The 27,268-nt window shown below is 37.6% G+C and overlaps 4 protein-coding genes across 8 annotated transcripts in view; 2 read left to right on the top strand and 2 right to left on the bottom strand.

Moving 5' to 3' along the window:
* musk (muscle, skeletal, receptor tyrosine kinase) overlaps positions 1-4,810 on the bottom strand; it is a 28,189-nt gene extending 23,379 nt beyond the window's left edge. The window contains exon 1 of the mRNA XM_027278553.1: positions 4,603-4,810. Coding sequence (XP_027134354.1) covers positions 4,603-4,666 — 64 coding nt within the window. The 5' untranslated portion in view covers positions 4,667-4,810. The remainder of the gene's footprint in view (positions 1-4,602) is intronic.
* Positions 4,811-9,372: 4,562 nt separating this feature from the next.
* On the top strand, positions 9,373-17,287 carry rassf6 (Ras association domain family member 6). Of its 3 annotated transcripts, none has more exons than XM_027278555.1 (11): positions 9,373-9,500; positions 12,553-12,629; positions 12,787-12,865; positions 13,102-13,262; positions 14,193-14,287; positions 14,458-14,654; positions 14,753-14,854; positions 15,131-15,182; positions 15,293-15,411; positions 16,498-16,595; positions 16,914-17,287. In XM_027278555.1, the coding sequence occupies exons 2-11, from the start codon at positions 12,559-12,561 to the stop codon at positions 16,984-16,986; spliced, it is 1,047 nt and encodes a 348-aa protein (XP_027134356.1). In that variant the 5' UTR covers positions 9,373-9,500; positions 12,553-12,558; the 3' UTR covers positions 16,987-17,287. The 3 variants fall into 3 exon arrangements, with proteins under 3 accessions (XP_027134356.1, XP_027134358.1, XP_027134357.1); XM_027278557.1 differs by having other exon boundaries at positions 9,373-9,512; XM_027278556.1 differs by lacking the exon at positions 9,373-9,500 and adding an exon at positions 12,184-12,305.
* A 1,737-nt stretch (positions 17,288-19,024) lies between these two features.
* On the top strand, positions 19,025-21,639 carry LOC104927714 (high choriolytic enzyme 1-like). Of its 2 annotated transcripts, XM_027278677.1 has the most exons (9): positions 19,025-19,141; positions 19,518-19,536; positions 19,624-19,686; positions 19,798-19,938; positions 20,142-20,259; positions 20,357-20,535; positions 20,877-20,958; positions 21,118-21,245; positions 21,451-21,639. In XM_027278677.1, the coding sequence occupies exons 1-9, from the start codon at positions 19,073-19,075 to the stop codon at positions 21,456-21,458; spliced, it is 807 nt and encodes a 268-aa protein (XP_027134478.1). In that variant the 5' UTR covers positions 19,025-19,072; the 3' UTR covers positions 21,459-21,639. The 2 variants fall into 2 exon arrangements, with proteins under 2 accessions (XP_027134478.1, XP_027134479.1); XM_027278678.1 differs by lacking the exon at positions 21,451-21,639 and having other exon boundaries at positions 19,030-19,141; positions 21,118-21,349.
* Positions 21,640-21,658: 19 nt separating this feature from the next.
* Positions 21,659-25,855, bottom strand: LOC113745754 (cystatin-like 1). Of its 2 annotated transcripts, none has more exons than XM_027278679.1 (5): positions 25,706-25,855; positions 25,340-25,544; positions 22,425-22,576; positions 22,212-22,313; positions 21,659-21,954 (listed from the first exon to the last, which is right to left on the bottom strand). In XM_027278679.1, the coding sequence occupies exons 2-5, from the start codon at positions 25,422-25,424 to the stop codon at positions 21,850-21,852; spliced, it is 444 nt and encodes a 147-aa protein (XP_027134480.1). In that variant the 5' UTR covers positions 25,425-25,544; positions 25,706-25,855; the 3' UTR covers positions 21,659-21,849. The 2 variants fall into 2 exon arrangements, with proteins under 2 accessions (XP_027134480.1, XP_027134481.1); XM_027278680.1 differs by having other exon boundaries at positions 25,340-25,526; positions 25,706-25,839.
* Between the last annotated feature and the right edge of the window lie 1,413 nt (positions 25,856-27,268).

The following is a 27,268-nucleotide window of genomic DNA, read 5'->3' as shown; positions in this document are numbered from 1 at the left end:
TCAATCTGAAGTTTTGAGGTCAGTTGTAGCTTTTCTTTTCTTTTTTAGACAGAAGTTGAAGCAAAGCTATTTTAATTCAAAGATCAAGGATAGACTCCATCCCCAGTGCACACACTGTTCTTCATTATCTCATTTCAACAGATGGTCTTTGTTAAAAAGGAAAGTGGGTAAATTACCAGTTCTGTGAAGTGACTATATAAATTATTAGAACCACCTGTTCTTTTTCATGATATAAAGCAGGTAAATCTAGAGTAAAGATGTGATCAGTATTTATTTCAAGCACTTAGTCCGCTTCAGTCGTTAAAGCGAGTTGTAGGAAAAAGAAGAGGGATTATTTTCACACAAGTAGAAAAGGGAAAAGGAAAAGCAACTCACTGTTAGTAAGGTAGTGTAATGTAGTTTTTGTTTTTACTCTTGACGAATTTATCTAGCAGGAGAAATAAGAAGGGGAGTAAAGACAAAGAAGACATGTTGAAAGGGATAGAAGAAGATATAGCACAGAGGTGAGGCAGTAGTTGTTTATGTGGATTCAGATCAGAGACATCAGGGTTGCTTTAAACTTCGTATGAACTGAGGGGAGGAAGAGGCAAAATAGAAAACAGGATAGAAGAAAAGGAAAGAATAGAGGAGTGAGAAGAAGAAAAGCGAATAAAGGAAATGATTAGGCTTTAAATGACATTATGCTTGTTTTGTCTTTTGAGAAATAAAGATTTCACAATAACATTGCTGGAAAAACCAGCCCACATCCACAACCCAAACCCCAGGTCAATGCCGCTGTTTGTCTCATGAAAGGGTGATGGAAAAAAGACTACTGTAAATCAAACTGAAACCCTGACATGAGATTAAAGCTTGTTTTTTTAAACACTGGGGTGCAATTTTAGCCACGGTCAAAGTATGGTTATATATCTCACTAGTACCTGCTGTATTATGACATTTCACGTATGCAGTCTAGAATCTTATTTTTAGCCATGCTGGCGACATGGATCTATAGATGGCAACTTTGGTCTGTCTGCTGCTTGGTCCACCACTTTACTAAATTATCTCAGAAACCATTTAACGCATACAGCATGAAATTTTGTATAGTCATTCATTGTCTCCTGAGGATGAACCCCTGATTTTGGTGATCCCTTCACTTTAATGCCTCCAGTCTGTTATAAATTTTGGCTTTTAGTGAAATGGCTTGGAACCTACTGGACCATAAGTTTTTGCATAGATACATGGTCCCCAGAGGATTAATCCTAATGACATTGGTGATCCCAAGACTTTTCATCTAGCGTCACCACAAATTTCATATTACATTTTGTAAACAACAATTATTAGATAGATTTCAATTTATGCTGCCCTAAGGATGAATTTCAGTAACTTTGGTCACTCTCTGGTTTTTCATCTAGTGGCATCATCAGGTCAGAATATTTAATACTACTCAAGTACAGTCTCACCAACCCATTCCCAGGTTGTCAGATACTATATAATATATAATAGATCGTAAGTAATATTGTTGGTTGTATTTGCATATAGTAGCAGTATATTGGAGGCTTCATTTTTGAGTGGCTTTGTTGTTGAATGTGTGTTTTATTTCCTCATGATGTTACTATTACTTTTGCCAATATTATGTCTGAACAGATGGGCAACATCTGAAGAGTGAAGGTCTGACTGCGGTTCATATTTGAAATACATGACTCATTATTTAGACCAAGCGAGAGCCTCACCGGATTTAACCTTCGAGTGGTTCTTGTTATGAAATGCTGTTTTGACCCCAGAAGTGATACAGTGTTATTAAGGCCTCTGTGGTGGAGGTCACATCTGAGTCTCTACTGTGTGTTAAAGAAAAACCTACTTGATCCAAACAAAGCAGTTCTCATTATCACTCTTTGTGGATGTCCACAGAGAATATGAATGTGCTGGAGTGCAGGATAAAGATAAAAACCTTTCTTTGTCGGAAGTTTGTTGCACTTAACTTAAGTGTGCAGACCTAGAAATGTATGCCCTGTATCCAACAGGTCTCTGTCAACCTCTAAATTCCATTTCTTTCCCGTAACAGTATCTTCTGTAGAGCTTTTAACTTTTAACATCCATTGGTTCCGTTGGTGTTTGCTTTGATTTGAAGTTTATCCTCTAGGTTTTTTCCATACTCTGACTCAAACAGTATTCTCTCTGACTCTATCATGCAGACCAGATACAAGTTGTTTTTTTTTTACTTGATACTTTCATTGTGGTCAAATGAGAACAAGCACAGAAATAGCATTGTTCTCATGGCATGTCAGAGAATCAGCTGTCTGCAGGGGAGTCATGCATTGTTTGTAGTGGTTCAGTTCACACAGGCACGCTGAGCAACATAAAAAAAAAACCTATCATGAGGCCTTTAAATGCATAAGTGGTCTTGATTCATCCTGCTAGCTAGAGCATGTTTTGCAATAATACTGGCTCGCAGCATAGTTGGCTTATTTCTTGGATAATTATAAAAGACAGCAAACTTTTGACCGAAGATTTTGATTCTACATGGTTCTACATGTTTTCTGCAGTAACTGAGATATGAAATTGTTTTGGCTTTTACTGTCACCAGTTCATTTCACAGAAAAATTAAAAGCGCAAAACTTGAAAGCTGAGATCATTGAGCCTTGAGGACATGGAAGTGAAGCCTTTACTGTCATCCATTTCGGCTTTGCTCAACCGACCCACGCCTCAAACCCACAAGAAAGAGCAAATAATAATTATATAATATTGCATTTTTATAACACTTGTCAATTGTCATTCATTTGAAGACATAGCTGGTAAAACTCTGCTTTATTAAGTCTCAGGCGATTCAACTCGATCTTAAATCTTGCTCATGTGCAGTCACTTCATTTCAGTTCAGTTTCACGGATCTTAAAGAGTAGCTTTGCATTTGATGTTATTATGGAAACGTGCTTTACTCGAGTGAGATAAAAAGATAGATAGATGGAAGTAAAGGTAGATAGATACCTTTAATTTGAATTTGAATTAAGGTGTCTATTTACTTCTTGCATGTCTGTGTATGTGTAAAGTGGGAGGTGGAACTTAGTTCACTATGAAACCAGGAGGCAGGGGGAAATGTTTACAGTTTAAAACACATTCTGTATAACAAGCACAATAATAGAAAATGAAACATCTCAACTAGTGGTTTTGAGGGGAAGTTTATCCTTTGATCTTCATTGCATAGCAAGATAAATGCTGATCAAAGCATGTAAGGTTACCTCCTTGGTGATGGACGATGATGATGGATTTGACCTTGTATGACAAAAGTTGCAGCTCTAGAAAGAATTCCAATAGCTCTCAGAATATTTTGAAAGAATGAAACATCCTGGTAAAAATCTTTATCATTTCTTGATAACATTATTAAAAGGTAAATCATTTTTTTCTCACTTATATCTACAAGTTATTGCTAATTTGATGCCTTCACTGATTTGGATCAGCAAGCAAGATGCCATCTGCATTCGTTTCAGCTTTCTAATCACTGACATATTACACGAAGCAGAGGTCATCTGCCAAGCCCAGCCCATGGTGCACCATGTCAACCCAACCTAGCTACGATATACCCTGGCAGAATGTGACAGCATCCACACCACCTGTCTCTCTAAGCCGATGTGCAGCATGCACTGTATATCTGAGCTTATAAAACATGTATTGTATGTCAATGGCCAGCTCTGCAGGCCTGTGCATGTGACTGTAAAATTGTGCCAGCATTTGATATGGTACCCATCTCACATGTCATGAAATCATGAGGCCAAGGCTGAACTAACTGCATTCTTTGAACTGCAGTCTTTAACTTAATGAGATGTCCATTTTTTTAATTTTATTTTTATTTTTTGGACCTGTGTTCTTTTCAATACTGATAATTCCATATGACAAGTGCAAAACACATGAGTTAATGAGTCATGTTTAATTACTCAAGTCCAGGAATAAATGTTGTGTCATCAGGTAGGCACAGTTTGGCTGTGGCGGAGGTAAATCATATGGAAATTTGACTCGATAGGAATGAAGACAGCAGAGGAAATCGCTGGTTTGTAACCACCTTTACCACACGCTGCAGAGAGGATATGTCAGAGTGTTGGAAGGATATACATTTAGTCGCATTTACACTATGTAGGCCTATAAACACCTTCTCCTTTTCCCTGCAGGATGCGGTGGAAAACAGGTGATCTTAGTAGTACGTATGTGGGTAAACTCCACCTGCATTCTCTTTAGGTCTTTACAGAAGGTAAAATAATAAAGGATCCTCTCTGTGACATTTTCTTTTTCCTTACCTGTCCATTGATGACTGTGTCGTGCTTTTGCGTATACTGTGCTCATTATATTTACTCACACATGTACACATTTTGTACATTATCTATAATGTAAATATAGGGCTATATTGTTCATCCTTGTCCTTTTCCTTCTGATTTTTACATTCTGTTTACATCATATGATGATTGGTGTTATGTAATGTATTATATCTAAGCAAAACACAGCTGCTACAAATTGAATAAGATACAGCATTTACACTTATTTTATGTGTAAAATACCTCAATATGTTTGAGACACTGAAAACTTAAGCGAAAGAAGACACAAGCTCACAGAGTGTAAGAATATGGAAACCTCACGTACCTTTCCCATAACTTGAGGTGACCAGAACCAGCAGAAAGACTGAAATGATTTCCACAGCTTTCATCCTGGAACTACAAGGATCCTACTTGACAAAACCTTTTTTTGAGAGATACAGTATAACCCAGTGGTTAGATTCCCATGGCAGATGAGGAGACGTTCTTGTTGGTTCAGTGTGTTTCTTCACTGTGTGAGTCTGCGTGTGTCGTAGCCAGGGACAGCCATGAGCTCTGTGCTCAACGATGACCAGCTCAGTCACTGTGTGTTTGTGTGTGCGTATGCGTGTGTTTGTGATGGACAGTAGCAGCTGCTAGCTGTCCTCATGTACAGTCACTCAGATTTTGGAGCCACACTCAAAGCTCTAAAGGCTCCAGTGCTGGAGGGTCCTCATTCGCAGTAATCAACAACAGTGTTCGTCCACTGTTTATTCATAGAAACCAGAGAAAAAGCTGCATTCAAGGTTCTTCACTTTAGTGTCATGTCAGCTATAATAAGCCACATTTGTTTCAACAAAGCTACTAAAAAAATAGAAATCAAAACATAGAAACAGGAAACATTGTTGTATTATGTAATATGATACAAATCTTCTGTTCATTAACACACTGTACATTTTTTGTTGTTGTCACATATCTGCAATGCCATCTGCATGCAGTCTAGTCCACATTGTAAGATACTTAAATGCAGCACTTTACCCTACCTAGGACACAAATGAGACAAACAAATGAGACAAACAAATATTAAAGCAGCAGAGAAGAGTCACATTACCCATTAGAACGAGACAAGAGAAGTTACTAGACAAGAGAACTTTCTATTTTCAGAAACATCAGTGTCCGGACTGTAGGCCACAATATACTGTATCAATACTATGTATATGTACACATTCTGACTGTACACTGTTACACACAGGAAACCCACCAATTAACATGTATTTGCTGTTACATTTTGACACACACGCACAGACACACACACACACACATACAAAGTACAGGAGGCCGCCTTTGTGTCCACCTGTTGCCTGCCAGCCTGTGTGTCCTGTTTTATTTTGGGAAAGGAATGGCATTTCATTTCATTTGCTCCTCATCCATTCTGCTTTGGATGGAGTCAACTATTGTACTCCTTCTCCAGGCACAGTTAGACGTGCACATTTTTAAGGTAGAGCTGAAGTGGTTTTATTGCTGACTTTGACTTACTGTTATGTAATTATGACTGCGATTTTAAGATACAGCCTCAGCTTTATATCTTGAACTGTTATCACTAATGATGGTGAGGTTCTCATAAATGATGTCATGCCATTTACTTTTGTCATGTGACAAGGTAGGAGATCAGTTTTCATCTTTTAAAGGTTCAGTGTGTAAGATTTAGGGAGCGCTGTTTACAGAAATGGTATATGGCAGAAATTGAATATAAGGATTTAATATATAACTAAATGTAAGGATTTAAATATGCATAATTGTTTCTACAATAACCCTGATCGGACAAACTAAACACTGGCTCTATATCGGGCTGTTTGTGTTTGACACACATTTTGCAGTCACCGTAGTTTCTCCCACACACTTGGAGGAAGAGGGTGAGACACGGGGGTTGCAATCAACAACACTCCACTAAATCATAGACATGTTTCTTTGGCTTCATCACATTTGTACTGTAAATTTTTTTACTCTTATCTACCTCCATTTTTGTGTCTTAGATAAAAAAACAACACACATATGTGCTGTAAATGACATGATTTTAGCAGCTCTTTCACCAGTGACAGTACTAGGTGATGCTGTCATGCAGGGTCATTTGTGCTGCCGGGCAGAATATTGTATTACTGTAATACAGTGGAGGTTTTTCCAAGAAACCAACAGCAGACCAAAAGAAAAAAAGGAAAAACATCACAGTGTCAAACTCCTACATTGACTCAGCAATATCACCCTGGACTGAACTTTTGTGCTGATACTCTGTCTCCCTCTGCTGACACAGAAAGGAACTGCTCATGAACTTGAATCGCAACAGCAAACTGAATCCTGCGTAAACATGTTTTGTTTATTTGAGAGAGTGGAACACATGTTGGATATTGCCTGTATTGTTGTATTGTTGGCACAGATCTTACACATGTAAAGTGTTTTCATTACATGCATCCAGTCACCCTGTATGTCATTCAATTGTGATAAAAGTTGAACTAAAAAGCTTTTTTCTCTTGAGAGAGCATAGAAAACGTTTATGCATGGTTACACTAAAAAGTCACATGTGACCTTGGTAATTTTAAAAACACAAGGACAAACATTTGGTAATAAGTAATGACAAATGCGTGTGTGTGTGTAAAAAATCTGTGCTTCATCTTTTTAGCTCCTTCAAAGCTCCTGCTTCAGGGTGGAGCTGTGCAGAAACAAAATGTACTCTGTGGTCAGATTACACATTGGGACATTTTAATATTATGAAACAAGAACAATTTCAGATTGTCTATGACACTATTTTCCCTAAGTTCACTCCTGACACTAAGTCCCTCCTTTCCATCTAGAAACAGTAGTTCCATTTGTTCTAATGGAGCTGCTCTGTAACCCACATCTTTGTCCTTGTGAGGCAAGAAAGAGAAAAAAAAGTAAAGAGTAAAAAAGTTTTTTTTTTTTTTACAGTGACATAGACATCAGCACATTTCTGTTCTACAGCATTTTATGTAAGTTACAAAGTAAACATAAAACATAAAACAAATAGATATATAGTGAAATAAAAGACAAATGATTAAGACTGAAGAGCATTTTGAGAACAGCAGCAATAAAGCCATGGAAATAAAACTATTTAAAGAGATGCAATTTTTTAAATAATGTGCTTTTAGATGTTTCAATGAGAATAAAGAGCTTTAGGCATGACATCAATTATTCATTGAGCCCTACCAGATGATTTCAGGCTGCACTCTGGCTATGAGTTTTGCAAGTCAGAAATATGGACAGGAATGGATGTCAGATGTCAGCTGGGGATTCAATGCCTTGCTCAAGGGCATGTAATTGATTAATAAAACACTGTACAGAATCTAAAAAAAAAAGGATTTTGGAAATGTTCTGGAGATGTTCTTGGAAGCAGGATTCGACAACCAAGTTCACCTGGTGATCAAAATGAAGGTCTTTTTATCATGTGACAAAGACATTTCAGCAATGAGGCTTAATGAAAAGACAAGGAAGGACATTTGATTAACTAAATAGTCTGAACCGATAATAACTTTATTCAAGTTTAATTAAAGGATGTTCTAGGAATTATTTGAATGAAACTGAAAACTAATATGATTAACATATTTGACCCAAATTTATCATGCAGGACAATTGTAAAGAATCGAGGACTGATCCCTGTGGTACTTCATGCCTGAAATGGTTATTTAGGACTTACAGAACCCTGCACACACACTTTCAGAGAGATTAAACAATCTAAAACAGTACTCTTTATGACTGGGGTGCATTAGGTTAAACATCCCATTACCGACCCAATTACAGTGTATATTGAATGTCAGTCTTCAGGAAGCCTTACTGGATTAGTGTTCTTTTTATCCTGTTGAATGAACTTGCAGCTGTCATCTGCCAGGGCCAGCTGTATGCTGATGCTCTTACTTGTGGCCTCCCATTTTCAGAAAGCTGTTTGCAGTTTAGATTAATGCTTGGCAATGCAGCTTTATTTATATGCATATTTCAGACACATGGGCCACTCAAAGACACTCACTTCATGACAATGAAAAGCATTCAAATGCCATTCAAAAACAAAAGGCATTTAAAAAACTGAATAAAATAAATTATAAAATCATGAGAACAAATGAAACCAGTCGATCAAAGGCAAAGTGGTTTGGGGTGTATTTCAGATCACTGGCAAGTTGGTTCCAACTGTGTGCAGTTATTAGTTAAAATAATAGTTTGAAGCAACTTTACCCGACTCTGACTCTGCTGAATTTTGCCACAAAATTATTAAATGATTGGCTGGTTGCAACTCTTAAAATGAGCTGTAGTTATCTGACCAGACAAGAGACTGTTGCAATAGTCCACCCTACTGGAAATGAAGGCGTGAATGAGTTTCTCTCTGTCTTGTCTGAACATGAGACATCTAATCCTTGCTATTTGTTTGAGATGATCATATTCTGATTTAATTATTACCTTGATGTGGCTGCTGAAGCTTAGTTCTGATTCCTATAAAAACACCAAGAACTCTAACTTTAGGTCTTCATTCCTTCTTGGGAAATTAGCTTACAGTGAATCTTAAGGACCATAATCACTTGATGTATGAAGTGAATCTGTGTGTAATATGACGAGGTAACTGTAATGTGTGACGGGTAGATACAGGTTAAAAAATAGTGGCCCCACATGACCCCACAACAAAATAGCCCTTGCCATCGAGATGTGATCTTAACCAACTGAATCCTACCAGGCAAAATTTGGTTGAAAACAATGTTCTACATGCGATATCTCCATTTTATATAACTGTTGTTTTTATTTCATTTAAGGTAAGTACAATCCACAAATTATTATTCATTTCTTATCAATCAGTTAGAGGAGCATTTGTTGAGGACAAACCTTTCTTAAAAGCTGGCAGCAAAACTCTGTCAATCCACTGATTAGCATTCTCTCTCTCTCTCTCTTTCTCTTTTCTCTCTCTCTCTTTCTCTCTCTCTCTGGGCAAACACATTCACACACGTACACACACGTACACACACACACAGACACACACACACACACACATATCTGGTGTCAGTCAGCCCCTCCCTCTCAACGCTGTGTGGCATAAGCTCACCTCCTACCACATGCACTGTACTTTGGACCTATGAACATACACGCACAAACACACACACACACACACACACATATACACGCACACAAAGGTACAAGACCTCAAATATGGAGTGATTCAGCTTTGTTTGCCTTTGTTTGGATTGAAAGACTGGGCAGGTAGGAGTGAACGTATGTTTGATCCTCTTTACTTTATGCTTCAATTTGTTAAAGTGTGATTCAACAACACAGTGAACAGTGCTATTTAGTTAATAATAATATTCATTTATACAAAATTTACCTGTTTGTACCCATTCCTATTTCAAACCTGGAGACAGTGTGATAGTTTAGTGTGTGCTGTGTGAATGTGAATAGCAAACAGGTTACGCAGACTGAGACTTTTAGGTCAGCATTCAGTGTTTGTGTGTGAGTTTCAATAGCATTACACTTTTCATAGCTTTGATAAAGAATTTTAACTCAATTTATGGTTCGACTCTACTTTATGTAAGGTTTAACTCTGTTAAAATGACAAAGTCATAGACAGTAAATGCTTTTTATTCACAATAAACAAAACCAAACAGAAGAACGGAGTTTCAACAGGGGGCACTACATGCGCATTTCATTTTTAGGTGAAATCTGTGCATGTGGGTGAGAAGGAGCAAGTGTTAGAGTACAGCACAAAGGAAAGGAGTGGAGTGAGAGACAGTCAGAGAGAGGGGGAGTGACATACAGGAAGGCAATAAAGGCAGAAACTGGGTGTGTCGTGGTGTATCTTGGCTTTTTTCCCTCTGGCTACATGTTTTCATGCTCACTGACCTCCAGAGAACTGTGTTGTTTTGGTTTGTACTCAAGAAATCCATTATGATAACAAAGTTTTACATAATCTAAATTATTATGTAGTGCCCCTCTCTTACTTTATTTAACATCTTCATATACAAGCCTGCTTTTCAAATGTATGGTCTTCATTTGGGCACACTGGTGTGCCCTCCATTTTTAAAAGTCGTCAGTAGCTCGCACTATTACAAGAACACCATAAACTCATGTGGCTTCACGAGAGGTGAAGTGGAACTCTTCACTGTAGATCACACAACAGGGGGAAGTGGCCATGACATGATCATAATCATCTGAACAAGGAGTCTTGTTTTGCACAGAAAAAAATATTTAAAAACTGATAGACAAGTTTTGTGAGGTCTTTTGGCCTTCAGGCAAGACGTTGTCTTCGTTTAAGCCAAGTTTAAAGCGTCGCTGTTCCTAATCAAACAGAGCCTGTGTTGGATTTATGAACTTACACGTTACTGAATTTGTATGTTGACCAGTTATCAGTAGTTCTTTTTTACTGTTGACTTTGCACTGACTTTTGCAATACCAAACTATGCACCTGATTCACAAATTACACACAGACTCACAAAAAACACACACATCCAGTTTGGATGTGTTTGCTGGAGGGGACCTTAAAACCTGCATGTTGAGGCTTGAAAGACACACAGTGAAGTTCTCACATGAATTCTGCAATGAGGAGCCTTTTTAACCTTTAGTGAATGTTTGTATGCAAGTAAATCTGCCTTTTTTTAACCAGTGCCCCATGTCATGTCTGTTCAGACACACACACACATGCTTGCCTGGGAGTCACTGTGTACAACTTGGATTTACAAATGGGCAACTAAACAGCTCCAAAGTGAGTGCTGTGGTCCAGAGTCCCTGTTGAGATCAAGAAAAATAAAAGGAGACTGAACCTGTAGCATGCACAGCATGGCTGAACTCTATTTACCAACAGTAAAATAATAGTTCTGCCTTTCTCTGTCTCAGCTAAGCAGGAAATAACATTTAAAAAAAATAATACTTCCTTGCACAGTAACACTCACAAAATTTTCCCTCGCTGCTTTTAGTGAAGCAAATCTTCACTGTGTGTCATCTTGCCACAACCTGTTCACTGTTGACCACGTTAATATGATATGCACCCACCATGTGGATACCTGTTTTTACTGATCACCATCATAAATTTCAGGATATTTATTTAGCATTTTCATGACATGTTTTAATTCTCACAACTCACCTGTAACCTGCAGTAATGTTGGAAAGAAAGTGCTCTCACTTTAATATGCTGTACATATTATGTGAAACGCATTTCATATGTGAAATACCCTTCCAGAGATGTTTTTGTCCTACATGTTAAATCTCAACATGTAGGATAAAACACATTTCACATGCAATATCACATGTGGCAAACCATATGTGATAAATTCACATATAACACTTTAGTTCCAGATTTACAATGTGTAATTTCTTGCAACATTGCACGGAAAGTTGTGCACTGCACCTTTAAATTTTTTTGCTTTGTCCCTTCAAACAAGAGTGAACCGTCAGTCACAATGGGGAGTGGTGTGTGGCTGCTGGCATGACAGCTGCTAAATACCTGAGATATTTCTTACCAGCAAACAGGCTGAGACAGAGAGAGGAGGAAAGAGTAAAAGAAAAGGGACAAAACTGCTGCTTTTAGACTGCTGGTCATTCAAAGTAATTCAGCAGAACAGGAGGGGGAAATTAAAAAAGTTGACAGAGAGAGAGAGAGAAAGAGAGAGAGAGAGAGAGAGAGAGAGAGAGAGAGAGAGAAGCCACGTGGATATTCCAACAATCTCTGTTCACAGGCTCAGGCTACTTCAGCCAAAGAATAAACAAATGGTTGGTCCTACACTGTCATCACTGGTTACTGGGTGGAGCACTGTTATTAAATCTCTTGGAGACGGGCACAAAAAAAGAAAGTAAAAGAGTAAAGGCATGGGTAGAGCGAGAGCGAGTGAGAGAGCAAGCGAGAGAGAGAGAGAGAGAGAGAGAGAGAGAGAGAGAGAGAGAGAGATAAATATAACACAAAAACTTCAGAGAGCTAGAGAGAGAGAGGAAAGAGATATTTAAAGCACAGAAAGGAGAAAAACAGAGAGACAAAGAAGCAGATCAAGAAGAGAGCTCTGATTTGTCATGTTAGAGAAGGTAAGACTCTAATTATATTGTTTGCTTTTGTAAAGGAGTCACTCTGTGTGTCGGCTGTAGAAGTGTAGTGAAGTGTACTTCATTTACCGTGCAATTCCTCACTCCATGTTGACATAGTGTGTCATTCAACAAGTCTGCAGCCGCGCGTTTGTCTCAAGGTTTAGCCATGCCTGCGGTGCGATTTGCACAAGCTGCTGCTGCTGTGAATGATTTGGTTTTTTTTTGTTTTTGTTTTTTGTCTCTGCAGTAGTTGATGAAACCAGAGATGAACAAAGCAGCTCATCTTCAAGTGGTCCATGCAGGGGACAGGAGGACGCTGTCCAGGTGGGTATCCTTAAGTGACAAACTATAACATTCACCTATAAATCTGTCACATTTAGAGCGCAAAACAACAAAACACAACTTGTGTGCTGCTGCTCTGTGCTGTGTTGTGGTCATACACCATGTGTTTAGTCATTCAGTCTTGTTGTGTTCATTTCAGAGCAGGGTTCCTCTCACTGCTGAAAAACTACAACTGTTTCCTCAAGGACCAGACCCAACTGCACCTCAGTTACTCTCAGGTATGTTATGATTAGATTTTCCAGATTTTCTATTTTGTTTGACATCAATTGCAGCAAGCCACCACTTTGAATCACATGACTTACTTTAGAAAGTTAACACATGAGTAGTATATTAAGGACTCCTCTTATTTATCACATAGCTGCTTTTGAATTTGAGTCATAAGGTTGTATGTTAGTTCAATGTATGACTGTGATTACACACCGTACAGGTGTATATGGGTCTGTCTCTGTAACAGGGTGATGATGGAGAGGTGGTGGTGGAAGGTTTCCTGAATATCTCCTGGGGAGTGCGGAGACCCATCAGGCTGAAAATACAGGATGATAAACAGATGCTTCCCTTTGTTCCTGTGGTATCACCTGACCCCACCAGTCCAGTCAGCCCCAACGGAAACAAGAGGTTGTTTTCAGCTATTACTAATATGTTTAATATGTCTATATATGAGCTTTGGAACATTTGTATTCATCAGCCCAAGTTTATCTGGGCAATAGCCTCGTACCTGTTACCAGATATGAGAAATGGGTGTTGATTATGGTAAATGGTAAATGGACTGTACTTATATAGCGCCTTTCTAGTCTTCCGACCACTCAAAGTGCTCTACACTACATATCTCATTCACCCCATTCACACACATTCATACACTGATGGCATTGGCTACCATGCAAGGTGCCAACTGCTCATCAGTTTAAGGACCTAACCATTCATACACATTCACACACCGATGGCACAGCCTTCGGGAGCAATTTGGGGTTCAGTGTCTTGCCCAAGGACACTTCGACATGCAGACCGCAGGAGCCGGGGATCGAACTGCCGATCATCTGATTAGTGGACTGTAAAGTTTAGCAATACCAAACTTTACAGTAGTTTTAAAAGGAAAAAGTTTAGATCAGGAGTTTTTTTTACAGTCTAACCTTTACAAAATTCCTTCAACTTTTGACTTTTAGAATGATGCTAACAGAGGTACTTTGGTATAGGTTTTACATGAAGGAGCAATGGATTTTACCAACCCAAATATGAGCGTTGGGATTCACGAAATAGATATAATTGTTGGTTAACCAGCTGTAAAGTGTAGTGAACACAGTAGAGGGATCATGCTGACATTTGAACAACCCCTATTCTAGTTAATACAGCTCTTTACCTGAGCAAGACTGAGTCGTTGTTGCTACAAGTCATAATTTGCAGTGCTTTTGTCCTCCAATATAGAACGAAATGAGCTTTTAATCAGATGTTGTCAATCAAATATTTCATGCCAAGATTCAAAACTTGATGTTCATGTTTACACACAGGTTTGTCTAAAGTCTCTGAGATCATGTCCTCTCTTCTCTGCAGGGGTATGACACGGTGGGGGGAGTATGTTGACCTTCACCAGATAGATGAGATGGCTGAGACACCGCAGGACACAGTAGTCACCAGTCCTTTACCAGGTTTATTTTCCTCCCATGTCTCCAGTGTTATGTTAAAAGATTTCACTTTTGCATTGCATGGCAGCCTGTTAGGTTGCTGTTAGTTGCACAAATACAAAATAGGAAAAACAGTGTGATATACTGATGGTATTCACCCTGAATTTTGAATATGAACATGTCTCATACACAAGGCCCAGTTGTTTACGAGACCACCACACTGCGTCCTGTGAGGCACAAGAGCTCAGAGCTGGAGGCCGAGTCCAACCTGTTTCGCTGTATGAGCGACGCCTCGTTGGTCAAGAGGAGGAAGAAGGGGAAGTCAGCAGCACAAAGAGAGAAAGAAAGACAACATCGCTTTTCTATCAATGGACACTTCTATAACTATAAGGTAGATTTTGCCCCCCACAGTCCGTCACACATACGTCTCTCTTTCACCCTCACTCCCTTCTGTACTGTAGCTCAATGATCTTTCATTGTCTTCCACAGACGTCTATTTTTACTCCATCCTTTGGTACTCCAACTAAAGTTCGTATCTCTAGCACATGGACCACAAACCAGGTCATTGAACAGCTACTAAACAAGTTCAAGGTGAGCTTTTGTGCACTTGACACATGTTGACCGTATTATGTACTTTGACACTGACAGCATTCAACCATGTGAAATATGTGATATTTATTGACTGTCTATGAAATTATTGAGTTATTTTACTTTAGAAGGACTACTGAAAGAAATGTATCCTACTTCTTAAAACCCTTTTGGATTAGCTGAAAAATGCAAGCTGAAAAAAGGACTGTTTTTTCTGAGCTCATCAGTTTATGTTTTAGAGAATATTTAAGTATTTTTTTGTGCATGTTCATCCTACAGATAGAGAATGATCCCCAGGAGTTTGCTCTGTACTGTGTTCACCAGAGTGGAGGTACGCTGTGTCTGCTATACATTACTTACTAATGTTACAAAATCAGTGAAATGATTTAACAATGTAAGACAGACAAAATGCTTCACTCATTTTGTGTGTGTTTTGTCCAGAAAAGAGAAAGCTCAGTAACAGAGACCAGCCCCTATGGGAGCGCATATTACAAGGACCCTCCGAAGACATCATGAGGATTTTTTTGATGGACATGGACGAAGAGGAAGTCAGCAATGATGTGAGTGTTTCTTTGACTACATAAATGAGACGTATATTCACATATTGTGGAAAAGTCTGCATGTTACTGTTGTATGTTACTGTAATATTTAGTACATACAAGGTAAAAAAATAAAATATTTATTAGGTACCTATACGGAAGGGAAGAAGACAAATGGTTTGTAGTCTGTACTAAAATTACTTATATTATCCTTTAGAATTATGATTTATTTACAAAAAATACTTTGGGAAATTGCACCACAAAAACTTTTTTAATGAAGTACTTCGGCTAGCCTGGGAAGCAGGGTGTGCCTTTATAGCTGCAACTATAAAATAGTTTATAGTTTCATAGTGTTTTATAATGTTTATGTTCCTAAATACTGGGCTGTTAAATATTGTTCCATTGTTTTCTTCACTAGTTATAGGCTATATTAAAGTTTATTAAAACTTTTAGGCTTTGGAGGGGTTTTTTTTACATGTAGTTTGACTCCTTTTTTTGATAGCTGTGGGCAAAGGACAGGGTGAGTCCATTGGTGTCCTGTTGTACACAATAATAATAATTCGAAATGTACAGGCTCATTTAAAAGGTACTTTTTTTAGTTCTAGGTCCTCCCTGAACACTATTTTTATTTCCCCTTTGTTTCCTGTTTTTCCCGCATGTGTGCCTACAGTAAATACCCAGACAGTATTTCCTTTCCTACAAAACATTTTAGATTTACACACTAGCCTGTGGCCTGTAATCTAAAGCGTTACAGAGTAGACTTACACATCTTACAAACACACCTCTTCTTGTCAGATATTCATTTGAAATAAAGGCCTGTTTTACTTGTATTTAACCTCAACTAATGATGTAAACATACCTTTGGGCGCATCAGAAAAAATATATGTTGGATTAGAGTCAGTAAAAGCATACCATAGCATTTTTTCCTTCATCACAATAAAGAATTGTTGTGCTTCAAAGAATAAGATGAAGATATAAATAAAACAATATCTATATTTTTATCATGCAAAAACGAATGTCCTTAGCTCAGAATATTTATTATTTGAATTCATTATTACAAATTAAAATCACTCATTTCTATTAACCTCTCCTCTTCTCTCTTCTCAGGTAGCCCAGTATCTGAACCTGGAGCTTCCCATCCTGGAGCAGGTTCTACTGAAACTTGGAGAAGAGGAGCACAGAGAGATACAGAGGGTCATTGGCAAGTCAGTAAATGACTATTGTTTTGTTATAGAACCTTGTAAGGTATTAAACCAACAATATGACACAATAACATCTTTATAATCGAGCCAGAACAACTGCTGCACCAGTTACAGATGTGCACAGAATATATTTTTTCATTTTCAAGTGTTCAAAATCAAAATAATTGTAGTAACACTTTTACAGCAGATGATGGCGCCAGTATTTTCAATTATCTTTTATTGATTTTCTACTTATTCATGGTGTCTGTGTTCCTGTTTTTGTGTTTGTCTATGTGTGTGTGTGTGTGTGTGTGTGTGTGTGTGTGTGTCTGTGTGTGCCAGGTACCACCACCAGCACAGACTCATATCCCATATGCTGAACTGTAAGACACCTCACATTGAGACCAGCGTCTGATGACTGCTGATCTGAATCACTGACAGGACCGGGCATTCATCACAACACCACTTTAGGGATAAAAGATGAAAAGATGAGATGTGGATAAAAAAAACATTTTTCTTTTTTTACCTTTTTAACTTTCTAAGTTGCAATGGTTTGGGTGTAAAACATAATGGTGGGAAATGCCATATGAAATACTACAGAGATATAACAAAACACAGTACTTCTTCACTATATGACAGGATACGATGCTGCTGTAAATAACTGTACATTAGTTTTGTGTGTTCATTAATAAATGTTAGTTATGGGACCAACATGACCTCTTGTGTTGTGTGCTTTCTTAGTATGTCATATGCTGTAACTAACAGAAGTTCATTAGAGTCAATCTACATATACTGTATAATATATACAGTATATGTAGGTGGGATTTCACTGATGATCACTATGGTATTTATTATTTATTATTCACTATTGGTATTTTTGGCTTATAATATGATGTCACAGACTGGGCTCACCCATCTGTTTATTGTGTCATGTTTGTGCCCCCAAAGTCATACCACTGAAGTCTCAGTATTTCGCCTGCTCTCTTAAGGACTTGTTTGCCTTCACTGACTGAGTGCCTGTTGCTTACCTCACTAAAGTTTATCTTATCCTCTTTGTCCCTGTTGAACATCTGCTGCATAGCCTCACTGAGGGGGTGGTACTCAATACTGACTTACTCTGTGCAGCCAAACTTTTGTTCCAAAGATACCACATATGACAAATGATTCAAAACATGTAAATTATATTCATTTATACAAATGGAGCTGCCATAAAAAACCATGGAGTACATATGAATCTGTCAGACAGAGTGGAAAAAGATGATTCTTCTAACCTAAAGTGACTTCAAGGGGTATAAGAGGGGGGAACTGGATGTTTAGAGGTATATATGTGTGTATGTAGGCCTATGCATATTTATTTACATATGTATACTGTATATTGTGTGTATGTGTGTGTGTGGAAAACATTGTTGTGCTAATAGTTAAATAATGGTGTATTGTAGAGTGAGCAATGCTGCCTGAACTGTTTAGTGGCAAAGGCTTTATAAACGTTTGCCAGCCCACCAGACAGCCTCATATTACTCAGCAGCACTGAATGTAATTTTCCTCTGACATGATGAATGACCAAATGAGAATAAATGGTAGCTGGTTGTTTTATTGAAGGATAGAGTTTCCATGTGATGCCCGCCAAGGAACCCAAACCAGTATGCTCTTTAGAAATGGAAAGAGTGTGTGGCATGGCATGGCTTTACTGCTGTAACTATGGAGGAGATGCACAGATGTTGGTTGGGTGATCCCCATTTCAAAAGAACATTCAGTCTCTTTGCTGGTACACTGATTTTTACTTTTACTGAAGTACCAAACTACATTATATGTCTCTTTGTCAACCCAACTGTAAAGCTAAGGAAGGAGATTCAGTTTTTCTGAATTTTTTCTCTTCTCTTCTTCTCTGCTCAGTGAGACTAACTTGTAGAAATATGCATTTTGCTCACTGAATGTAATAAAGTAAAGTACCTTAGGGACTTACTCTCCTTTCTTTTATGAAATATACATACAATATCCAACATAACTTCAAATACATGCTTAGTTTCCATCATACAGGAGAAGCAGAACTGTGAAAGGACACACCTTTGGGTGTAGAGGGGTGGGTGTTGATGAGTGCATTAGGTAATGTTTATTTTTCTCTTTGTGTGTCCACCCTGGATAAGGCCTTCTGTAACTGTGTCAACATCGTGTCAGTCAAATAACTGCAAAGAAATAGAGCATCTTGCCTATATAGATCTAATGCATGTACTATATATGTACATGTGCAAGTGCATATGGATCTCACATGTGAAGCTTTTTATCTACAATCGATAAAGCAGAGTTAGGGAGTTCATAGAGTTTTCTGTTAGAGCTTATCCTTTCATTTGTTTAGGGGGCAATGTGTTACCTTTACAGTAAATCTATTTACAGTTCCTCCCTTTTTCGGCTCCATAAAAGCAAGACTGAAACTGTTGTGGTCACTGCTGGCCAGCTAAAATCTTCCCAAGCTTCTCCATCCAAAATCTTCCAACGCGAGGAAGATGAAACTGAGTCTTTTTTCTGCTGTCCTAGCCCTGCTTCTGGGCCTCTCAGTTCAACACAACCCCCTGGTAAGTTCTCCTTATAACTGTTTGACTTAAGAAAGTCAATAACGCTTGACAAATCGCATCCAAAGTTATGAACTCAGTGAAAACAATGATCTCACCTCATTCTCACCTATTTTAGGAATGGCCTTTTATGGCTTTATAAGCCCATAGGCCTGATTCTAACAACTACCAGGGACAGACAGTACGACATCTTCCAACAATCTGCTTATAGCAATCTCTGTTTTTTTAGACTAACACACACACGTTTTAACCACATATTAAGCTTCTAATTAAAGTAGCTGGCCCTAGGGCATAAATAAACGTATAAAATCAAAATTGAACTGTTTTAATGTCTAGTATGTTAATTATTATCTCTCATGGTCACTTTGTGTCTCTGCAGGTGAGACCACATGACGAAGGTAACAGATTTTTCTCAACGCAACTGTTCACTATATCTCATTGCACAATAGGTCTTAATGTCTGCTAACCTAATCTTCTGATTTTAGTTGTGAAGACCAAGGAGCCCTTCCGTTTGGATATAACTTCAAAAATTCTGGAGACAAATAAAGGTACACTGGATTTATTCAGGGAAGAATGTCAATACTGTGTCCTCACCTGTTCACCTCATGCTTATATCTGTGCCACTTACCATACACCATACATATAATGTCTTACTCCAGGCAGCAACCAAATTCTGGTGGAAGGTGATGTCGTTCTCTCAAAGAAGAGGAATGCCATGAAATGCTGGAGCAGCTACTGCAAATGGGAAAAATCCTACAATGGACTGGTTGAAGTGCCCTACACCCTCAGTGATTACTTTTGTAAGAGTGGCAGTAATTTCTTTTAGACATGAAGTCTTATTAAGTCAAAGATTTTTTGTAAGAAATCAAAAATGAAAGTAAATTTATGCTTTTGCTTTTGATTTCTTACATAAAAAAAAGTAAATAGGTCAGTGAGGGTTGATCATGTGTGTATCACATATTCTGATGTCAATAAACTGACATTAATTTTGTTTTCATTGCAGATGACAGTGAAAAAGCCTTAATTGTAAAAGCTATGGAATCCTTCCAAAAGAAAACCTGCATTCGCTTTGTTCCTTATCATGGCCAGTCTGACTACCTCAGCATTGAGAGTCATCTTGGGTAAGCATGGAGAAAGTAGAAGTGATGGTTAGTGTAATTCACAGTATACAACAGTCTTTGTCAGGATTCAAGTCTATCTCTGTGTCTTTTATTATAGGTGCTGGTCTACTATTGGTAAAGATGGAGGGCAGCAGGTTGTTTCTCTGTCCGTATATGGCTGTCTCGATCATGGGGTCATTCAGCACGAGCTCCTCCACGCACTTGGCTTCCACCATGAGCATACTAGGAGTGACAGGGACCAGTATGTCAGGATCAACTGGGAAAATATCCCAGATGGTGAGCTCTATGCCCTGATGGATATGTTCCTATATTTTTAATTATATAAAAATATCAGTAAAAGAGATGTGAGTGTTAAAAATAATTATGCCTTTGTACAGCTATTTATAATACACTTAAAGTTAAACTAACATTTCTGAGAAGTCTGAAAAGCTTATTATATTATTTTAAAGTAGTTCTTCATAGTGTTGCTGGAGGTTTTTTTTTTAGACTATTTCCTTTTTCGGTGTACTTTGGGAGGTTGTACCAGAAATGTATTCCGTAGGACTGCTTTGAGACTCATTCATACACTTTCAAATTTTGGAATTTATACTGTATATATGTATTGTTTTAATCTACAGCAAATGTCTTTGACTTCCACAAAATGGACACCAACAACCTGAACACACCATATGACTATTCCTCCATTATGCATTATGGAAGGTAACATATTCTTATGTCATTAATAAATCCATTGTTAGTGAGAGAACATGCAAACTCCACACAGGTTCAAATCAGGAATCTTCTTGCTGTAAGGCAACAGGGCTGAGCATCACTGTGTCATGTATAATTTTTTTATTTTATTTCTCGTTGTTTCTCTAGGACTTACTTTTCATCAACGTTTGGAGCAGATACCATTACTCCAATTCCGGATTCCTCTGTGCCAATTGGACAACGTGTTGACATGTCTGATATTGATATCCTCAGGATCAATAGGTTATATGAATGCAGTGAGTATAGAAATTCTTAAGAGCTACAGTATAATCTACTGTATTGCCTGAAATGTATTAAAAACAAATTTTTAAGGCTTTTCTGCAACAGAAGACATTTCTGGAACATTTAGATTGATACATCAACCATGTAAGCATGTATGTACACTGCAGGATAAATGAAGGCTGGGTACTTTGTGGTGACTGATCTCTTTCTTCTTTTCAGACATTTGAAAGAAAAGAAGTACAACTGCATCACAAGATACTGTGTCTCCAAATCTTCATGAGTGGAAATGTGTGTAAACATATGATTGATTCATTTATATAAATATCCTACCAATTAAATAACTATTGATATAAAAATGATGTGTTCTTGACCTTTTACAACACCTACAACATCTTAATCGTGACTGATGACGAGCAACAAACTACATATTTTTCCAAACTAATTTTATTGACATTGTGATTTGTCATTGTTCCAAATTGTTTGATCATATCCAGAAATTAAAATCAGCTGCAAAACATTTATTCAGAAAAAAATGAAAAAATCAACATTGTATCAAAAGTTATTAAGGTAGTCAAAGCTATAGACCTAAACTATAAAAAAAGTTAAGCCTGTAAAAAATTAAACCTCCTTCTTCTTCTTCTCGGGTTTTGTGCACTTTTGTTTCCACAGATCGTGTGTGTTGTCTCGGGGGTTGAAAGCCACCACAAAGTGACACTTCAGATGCTGCAGAAAGGAAAACAACAATAACAGTTACATAAAAATTGGGAAATCTCCAAAATTATTGTAAACAATAACAGTTAAGTAATAGATTTTCAGGCTGAGGTACGAATATATAAATAATGTAAGACACAATGTACAAGACACATAAATGTAAATGTTGAGTGCGACACTGGTGATGTGTTACTTAACATTATCCTTAAAACAGTTTGAAAGTTTGAACATTAATTCATAAACACATACAAATGCTCACACAGATTTACCTTTTTATCAAGGCTGCAGTTCTCCAAGTCATGGTTTTCACTCTTGAGACACTTGGTTTTTCCCAGGACAGCATTAATCTTAAAGTTGATCACACTGGTCACCTAATAAAATGAGCAGACAAAGAGAAAACTATTAGATTTTGTCATGGCATGGTGGTGACGCTGACAGTTTGTTGCATGTGAGTTGCTCTCTTTCTGAAAAATGAATCTAACCTGAGCCTTGGCAGAAGTGATGGAAACAAGTTTGAACATCTTCTTGCCCTTGGAGTGATTGTTGAACATCTTCACAGCATACTCGGTTGCCTTCTTGATCTCAGATGACTCAGGATTCCTCTCAGACCAGCCACCCAGGAGAGGCACATTTTCTTTGAGGAAATAAGAATTCACAAAACTGCATGATGACTATTGACTGATTTGTTGACATATACTCTATGTTCTTGGTAGTATAACAGACCACAGCATAATACACTGAAATGTGCACATCATCATATACATAAAGATATACATTAATGAACTTCTAAAATTAAAAACACATTCAAACGAATAGACAATTACACAATCAGTCAGCTGTTTTATGTTATTATATATACTCTTTCATTCTGAAAATGTTCTGTTTCTGTCCAGAACATTAGTCGAGGACTTGGAAATTATAAGGCCATCAATGCTTGTTTTACAAGCCAAACCATCTTCACTACTCTGCCAAACCAAGCCGCAATCCTCAGGCCGAGGATAAAAAGCAGTTTTTTCAAGGAAAGTGAAGCCGATTTTAGAGATAATAGTCGCAGAGCTTGTACGTTGGGTGGTCCAGCCAATCAAAATGGTGCTTCTTTTTGTTTGAGAACCGTTTTGTGAAGCATAACGGAAGGTCAAAGATTTGACTTATCTACTTATCTAGCAGGCTAGATAAGTATCTACCAGGCTAGAAGGAAATTATGGGTTGAAATTCTCAAAAACTATTTGCCATTAAATCATTTTAATGTAATTTTGTGCTAATTAGCTGACATACTGACATGCTAAACGAAGATGGCTAACATGATAAGTATTGTACCTGCTGAATATAAACATTATAGCACTGGCATTGTGAAAATGTTAGCATGCTGATGTCACTGTGTCATATAGCAGTTGCTGCATGTTTCAACACCACCCTGTCCAGTACAGAAGTTCATTATGCATTGTAGTCCAACAATACACTGACGCTGGGTGTATTCAGAGTATTCAGTCCAACATATCACACCCAGCATTGCAGTTGGGTATCAGACATTAGAAGAACAACAAATTTGAACTCTTCAACTCACTGTGGCCTGTGCAAGAATGCTGTTCCTCCTTGTTAAATGTAAAGTGTTGACTTTAAAGGTACATTACATAAGCGCAGAAGACAAATTATGTAGAATCCAATCCATGAAAACTAAGCAGATTTTCTGCCTCAATTCTATGAACATCTATGGTGTCTACTGTAATACAATAATCTGCAGTTTACATAATTTGATTTCATCCAAAACATCTACTCTCAACCAGGTTTTGGCCACCAGACAAACTATGAAACATCTGACATAAAAACACTCCATTAAGACCAGTACTAGTGATTTTAGTTTTGGATTGCAGCTGCAGCTGTTTTAAATAAAGAAACATACAGTATTATTTCCTTTTTGTGTTGCAGTCTGCTCCAATAGTTTTCCCTGTGGTACTAAAATATAATATAATGCACAGTATACATACTTTTATTTGAACTTATATACTACTTTACTGTTTTTATGTTTTATACTGTTAAGCATTTCAAACCTGAATCAGTTTCTCTGCTCAGTAACAGAAGCCACTCATCTTGGACTGATAGAGTGAATGGGAACTGAGTGGTACTGATTGATCATTTTTCATTCCCAAGCATTCCCTAACCAAACCCCACTGTGCCAAATTAAATAGCATCTGACCAATGACGACTTTCTTTGACTGCTGGATAAGCCAGCCTTGTGACTCACTTTACCCAACCAGACTGCAGTGGAGAGTCAGTGTCTACAAGCCACATAAAAGCACAACTTATTTTGCCATTGCGTCATATGAACAATTTAAAAGTCTTTTAAAAGGTTGGAGTCATTTAAAGTTTTTTAATTGTTTGAAATACTTTAAAGTTTAAGTCACTTTATTGGTGTATGTAAACACTGAACTATTACAGTAATAGGTAAAAGGGTAGTCTGCATACACAAGAGTCTCTTACTACTAAGTTTTTCCAGTATGACATGTACTTCTGCTTTTCCTGTTTGTCTGCTTTCTCAGTGGTCAGACAGGAGTGCACGAGATGATGGAAACAAACTTCCCTGTCAGTAGTTGTCTATTTTTGTTGTTGTTATGTTCATATTTGTTTCTCTTTATTTAAAATGTATCTTTATTATTTCATTTTTTTATTTTATTTCATGGTTTGTCTGTAAGTGTAAATCTGTAGATTGCTTATTTGTTTAATTGTATTAAAAAAGGGGTGTGTGATAGCACAAAAGTAAATTAGAGAATACAAATGCTGTGTTTGTCTTTTTCAAGAGCGTTAGTCATGATTCTGACATAGATGCTGGTGCTGCTGGTAATGTTGCATACTTGCATTGTTCTTCCAGTCAACCTGTATAACCTGCCCTGTGTACAAAAAAGTGTGTACACAGTACAAACTTATTCTCTGTTGTATTATTGGTTATTCTTTTCTAACCACAATAACTGTCCTAACATGTTATATAATTATGTTATATGTTAAATATCCTAATCTCAACAACAATACATTTATTTTTCTACTTTACTTTACTTCACTTAGTCTGACTATTATCGAATCCAGTCATCAGAACTCAGAAGTCATCAGAAGTAAAATTAGGGAAGGACTATTTTTATACTATTTTGTTGAGAGGTATCCCGACAACAGATTTAAAGTAAGCAAAAAATAGTCCCATAATACCTTTACCATATGTAGCTTTTGTCATGGGTCTGTTTCTTGTTGTTAGTGATATCAAGCAATAAAGTCTGCCTTTCCAAAGAAAGATAACAGTAACACAAACTAGGCCAGTTTGTTCTCTGTCTTAAAATATTATTTTATCTTGCTTGCCTCCCTGTAACTTCTCATGTCTTTCCTCATATTTGCCATCCATATCAGTACTTACTTGTTGTGACAACTTCCTCCACAGGCTGATCTCCCATACACAGCTGGACAATGAGACATATCAGCACGGACGTCAGGAGCGACATTGTTATTTATTAACCAGCAAACTGCTGTGAGATCTCCACAAGGGAATAACTGAAGTAGGATGAATCTAACGTGCTGAACCACTTGCAGAAATTTGATGGTGTCTGGATCCAGAGAAGAAACTGAAAAAAAAGTCGAGAGACATTAAAGATAGTTATTGAAAAAAAAACAAAAATTAAAAAAGAAAAAAAGAAAAGAAAAGCTGCCATTGAGCCAGAACCAAATAGAAATGACAGATATAGAAAAAAGGCTACGCAGAATAAAGAATGTAACAAATTCTTACCTTTCTGATGATAAAACAGGACTTCACCAAGTGAATGCTGGAGCAACAGTGAGCAGCACTGAGAGAAATAATGTGAGTGAGTGAGGAAGAGAGAAAGGGGGAGGGTGTCATTAGAGAATGGCAGTGGCTGTTCAGCATTTAAACTCTGGTATGTTTGGTGAGCTAGTAAGGACCACACCTACTCAGTGCTTGGCAATGACGCCATGTAAGGATTTAACAACCATCAGCGGCTTTGGTGTGTGTGTGTGAGACTGGGTAGGAGGGAGGGTTAGTGTGGATGGGTGTCATTGTGTGTGTGTGCGCTGGTGTTTCTGTGCTCTTTGTGTGTTTGCATTCATGTGTGTCATGTGTTGGTGTTGTGCGGGTTCTGCTAATGTAACGTGTCCATAGGTTATGAATGTGTTTCTTGACAGGAGTGGACGAGGCACTTCTTGTAGAAACTCTGACTCAGTCTCAGCTGGTTACACCTGTTGTGAATCACTGTGGAAACCACAGCAGAACCACATTGCACACAAGTTCTAGGTACATCAACATCCCGTTCAGAACATTTGTAATCATGTGATATTGTGTTTAAACTGCTCTGACAGCAGCAGATAAATTCACAAGCGTCAGCGGATGGAACTGGATGTACTCGTGATATGGCTGACAGACAGACAGGAAGTGTGATATTTTTTTGTATGCCTCTCACTCAGCTTTAAAAGAGAATGATGATTAGCAGCAATGCATCAGTAATGTATTTGTTCAGCTTGGTGCTTACAAAGCAGGATGTGCCAGCCTTATGTCATCTTCTAATGAATGCTTATTGTATGCCAATAATTAGGAGAGGTAAATGAGCTTTTAAAACAAAACTTAATTGCTTAACTGCTTAATTGCTTGCCAAAAAGGGATTATTTGGCAAATTATTGCCTATGTTGCCTGTCTTCACGTCTAGCACGCACAGAGGAACATTACCATTCAACAAGCTGTGTTCATGACAGCAGTGAGACTGAACCAAACCAATACAATCAGTCAAATTAATCAGTCAAAATTAAACTTTTTATTTAACTGTTTATTTAGTCTAACTCATATTAAATCAATCATCCATTTCCCTTCACAACATTTCTTATGTTTCTAAATTAATTGAAAACACAGATAAACATGTTATGCCACTTCAGCCCTCTGGTTGATGGAGTAATTGAAGTACTGAACTGATGGTCCAATTTGCCTATCGTATCGTTATGGTCAAACACTATCAAATAGGTTTTACAATAAAAAACAACACATTAATTGATCAATTTATCTGCAAAGACTCTGCCTTAAGTTTTTATATTTGCCTTATGAGAGAGGGGTGCTTCAACTTCCCAATTTTAGATGGTTTTATATGGCTGCCCAACTGACCTCAGCATCATATTATTTCTACACAGCAGCATCCCCAGCCTGGGCAAGCATAGAACAAGAGCCAGTTCCTGATTTACCATTAAATTCATATCTCCATTATTCAGATATAAAGACATTAGAGAAACACACAAAAAATACTTTTCTTAAAAAAATACTAATTTAGTTTGGCATGCCACACATAAATGT

The sequence above is a fragment of the Larimichthys crocea genome, chromosome IV (assembly GCF_000972845.2).
Source record: "Larimichthys crocea isolate SSNF chromosome IV, L_crocea_2.0, whole genome shotgun sequence".
In the NCBI taxonomy this organism is placed as follows: Eukaryota; Metazoa; Chordata; class Actinopteri; family Sciaenidae; genus Larimichthys; species Larimichthys crocea.
Note: the sequence above shows the minus strand (reverse complement) of the source record. Positions and strands in the feature narration are given on the sequence as shown.